Genomic DNA, 3091 nt, shown 5'->3' with positions numbered 1-3091 from the left:
TCATGACTTTTTATATATCTATATAAGCTGATATCTATATAACCTGAATAATAGCTTTTTATTATTTAACCTGTATAACCTAAGTCATAACTTTTTATACCTATTTTACCTGATATAAAGAACTTTTTATGTGATGTAATGGCTAGTACATAGTCAACTAGTTGCTTAATGCTGAATAGACAAAAAAAAAAAAACAAAAACAAAAACAAACAAAAAAACCACCTCAACAGGTGGACAGCTTTAGAGATAGATAAGCTGTAGTGTCTGGGCTCCCTTAGAATGAATTGGAACATAAAGACAAACAGTTAAGAAAAAGGACAAGGTTATCAGACACAGAAAGAACAAGTTGTGGTCAGTAAAAGAACATAAAGTAAGAACTAACAGGATGAGAAAAAAAATAATTAAATAAATTGTAGTCCAATATACGCCAATGTAGTTATCCACTTATATGCTTATAAAAGTGTGTGAGCAATACATGCAGCCAATTGTAGAGGAGATAATTACGTGTATAGATTTGTATACAGTATAAATGTAACCCAACTTAGAAAATAAACAAACGATCTGATCATCGTATTGGTGCTGTGTCGTTCCTGTCCCCTCATGAAGAAATGAAGACCCCAGCAATAAGTATAGTACTAATGAAAAATTGGCAAGTGTAAAGACAATTAGCCACAAAACAAAGAATTTAGGCTGGTTAAGACCAGACAGACCAAGGAACACCATAACTGCACATGCTCCAAAGACAAAGTTGAAAAGTTCAGATGCAAAGAGGACTTTGGAAGCCTTCACAAATGACCCCCAAAGACTCCTGAACTGGGGAGGTGCAAGCACAGTGCAGTAGAACTGTCTAATAACCATGAGATCACACTACATTAGTTCTGGAGCGTATGTGATGATGTCGTAGTGACATAGTGATACTACATGATACTTACTCTATTGTAAAAAAAACACAGCACTTGACAAAGGTGGGTGAGTTAGGAGGAGAAATCCCCCTCATCTCCATCATAGCAACAAACAAATACCTGCTCTACAGACATCAGTCTATGGGGATTTTTTTCCAGCCTATCTTTTGTGCATCACAACAGAGAAGTTTGCATGTCATTGGAAGACTGGTGGGTATCCCAGTGGGATTTTTTGGGAGAAAATTTGGTTCGCAGCTGTGCACCTCAATGTGGGTATGTTTGGTCTGACAACCATTATTTTCACAGGACATCAAAACTTGCTCTTTCATTTTACCTGATACTGTATCACATTTTGCCTTTCCATGTACCAACTGGAAAATATGTTTCCATGATAGATTTTCCAGTGAGAAAAAACAGTGTAATACTTAGGAAGTCACTGAAATGTCACCAGCCTGACAGAGCTCAAGAAGCGTTTGGACGATACTCTTGAGCACATGGTGACTTTTGGGAATGGTGCTGTGCAGGGCCAGGAGTGGGACTTGATGGTCCTGATGAGTCCTTTACAAGTCAGCATATTCTGAGCTTTCCAACACCTGGACATCACTTACAGGTTGTTGCCTGCTTGATTAAATCTCCCTTCCTGTCGATTAGGCCTGAAAGCACACAAAGAGCAAACATCCAAGAACGCCTTTTCCTCAGGTAATTTTCACACATTCAGTTTCCCAGCGAGGGGGCTGGCTTGAGGGGACGGACTACATTTCCCATGAGACTTTGCGGGAGTACAGCAGAAATGCGTCACCCACGGTGGCCGCAGCAAGGCGTCCCGCTCGCCCCCAGCATGGCGGCGGTGCGGGCGGCGGCGTGGCGGAGGTCTGGGCTCTGGCCCGCGGGGCTCAGGGCGTTTTGGAGCGGCCGCAGGTACCCGCAGAACACAGGATGGTGGGTGGCTTCTGGCCTTCTCCGCATGCTGGGCCTTCACTGGGCCGTGGCCCTCTGGAGGTCACTTAGCCCGACTGAACAAGTCCCTCAGGATTTGTCCAGACGGCTTTGGGATGTCCCTAGGGAAGGAGACTCCACAGGTTCTCTGGGCAACCAGCGCCCACGGAGGTGCACTGCTGGCGGGCGGGTGCAGTGGTGCAGGGTTGGAGCCTTTAGAGCTGTTACTGCTTTTGTTAGGAGTGGGAAGAGGGGGATTTCACGGGAATGAAAAATTGTTCCTTTCTAACATTTTATGTGAAACCACGCATGGATTTTTGCCTAGATTGTGGCATATGAGAAGGTAAAATTTTTAACTTAAAAACACTTAAAAACTAGTGTTTTGGTTTTTTTTTCACATAGGCATTGATTTTGTTCTGTACTAGTGGTTATTTTCTGTTATGCTTTTTATTCCCAGCAAACTAGAAAATGGAGCTGTAGGAGAAACCAAGTAACTAATCTTGTTAAGATGCTGTTTTCACTCAGACCAATGAATTAAGGTGCGTGGGTGATTGCTCTGCAGAGGCAGCCTGTGTGGGGAGCAGCACTTGGGGAAAGCCTGTGCACTTCTGGATAACAGATCTGATAGGTCCATGAGATGTGTGAATTGCCTGGATTGACCCTGGTTTAAAACACTGCAAATACAAAAATGCTCTGACTCTGTCTTGAGTAGCCCAGAGGCTGAAAATGTTTCTGTTCTGGTGCCAGCAGGAAGGAGGAAAGAGAAGTGGAAGCAGACCAAGCAGTTCCTGAGGAGGAGAGGAGTGATCCCAGCCTGATCTGTCCCCCACCACGCAGCCGGAGTTATTTCCCCCCCGAGGACCTGCAGAGCCGCCTCGAGTCCCATGTCAGGGAAGTCTTTGGGCCCTCTCTTCCTGAGGACTGGCAGCAGACTCCCCTGCAGGAGAACAGGCTGAAGCATCGCCTGCTGGCCCGGCTGGCAGCAGAGCTGGGACATGCTGTCCCCAACTCCCAGCTGCACCAGATGCGCCATGCTGGGGACGTGCTGGGTTTCTATTGCACCCCCGTGAAAGACGGGACCAAAATTGATGAACTCACAGCTTCAGAGCTTCCCCCGAACCTGAAAATCATCTGGCAGCAGTGAGTCCCCCCACAGAGCATTCCCGTGCCTGGCTTGTGCTGCAAGCAGCACCAGAGCCCTCTTGTTGGGGTGAGATCTGTGAATTTCACTAATAAAGGTTCACTGAGCTGCA

General features: G+C 45.6%; 1 protein-coding gene across 4 annotated transcripts; it reads left to right on the top strand.

The window, feature by feature from the left end:
- Nucleotides 1-1707: 1707 nt before the first annotated feature.
- Nucleotides 1708-3091, top strand: MRPL50 (mitochondrial ribosomal protein L50). Of its 4 annotated transcripts, none has more exons than XM_014258743.2 (2): nucleotides 1708-1820; nucleotides 2586-3091. In XM_014258743.2, exons 1-2 carry the CDS (start codon nucleotides 1741-1743, stop codon nucleotides 2980-2982), a joined length of 477 nt encoding a protein of 158 aa, XP_014114218.1. In that variant the 5' UTR covers nucleotides 1708-1740; the 3' UTR covers nucleotides 2983-3091. The 4 variants fall into 4 exon arrangements, with proteins under 4 accessions (XP_014114218.1, XP_005530059.1, XP_014114217.1 ...); XM_005530002.3 differs by having other exon boundaries at nucleotides 1718-1820; nucleotides 2589-3091; XM_014258742.2 differs by having other exon boundaries at nucleotides 1718-1841; nucleotides 2589-3091.

The sequence above is a fragment of the Pseudopodoces humilis genome, chromosome 4 (assembly GCF_049639895.1).
Source record: "Pseudopodoces humilis isolate 2021_Gansu_Grassland_sample_001 chromosome 4, ASM4963989v1, whole genome shotgun sequence".
NCBI lineage: Eukaryota > Metazoa > Chordata > Aves > Passeriformes > Paridae > Pseudopodoces > Pseudopodoces humilis.
The sequence above is the reverse complement of the archived record's forward strand: the minus strand, read 5'-3'. Positions and strand labels throughout refer to the sequence as shown.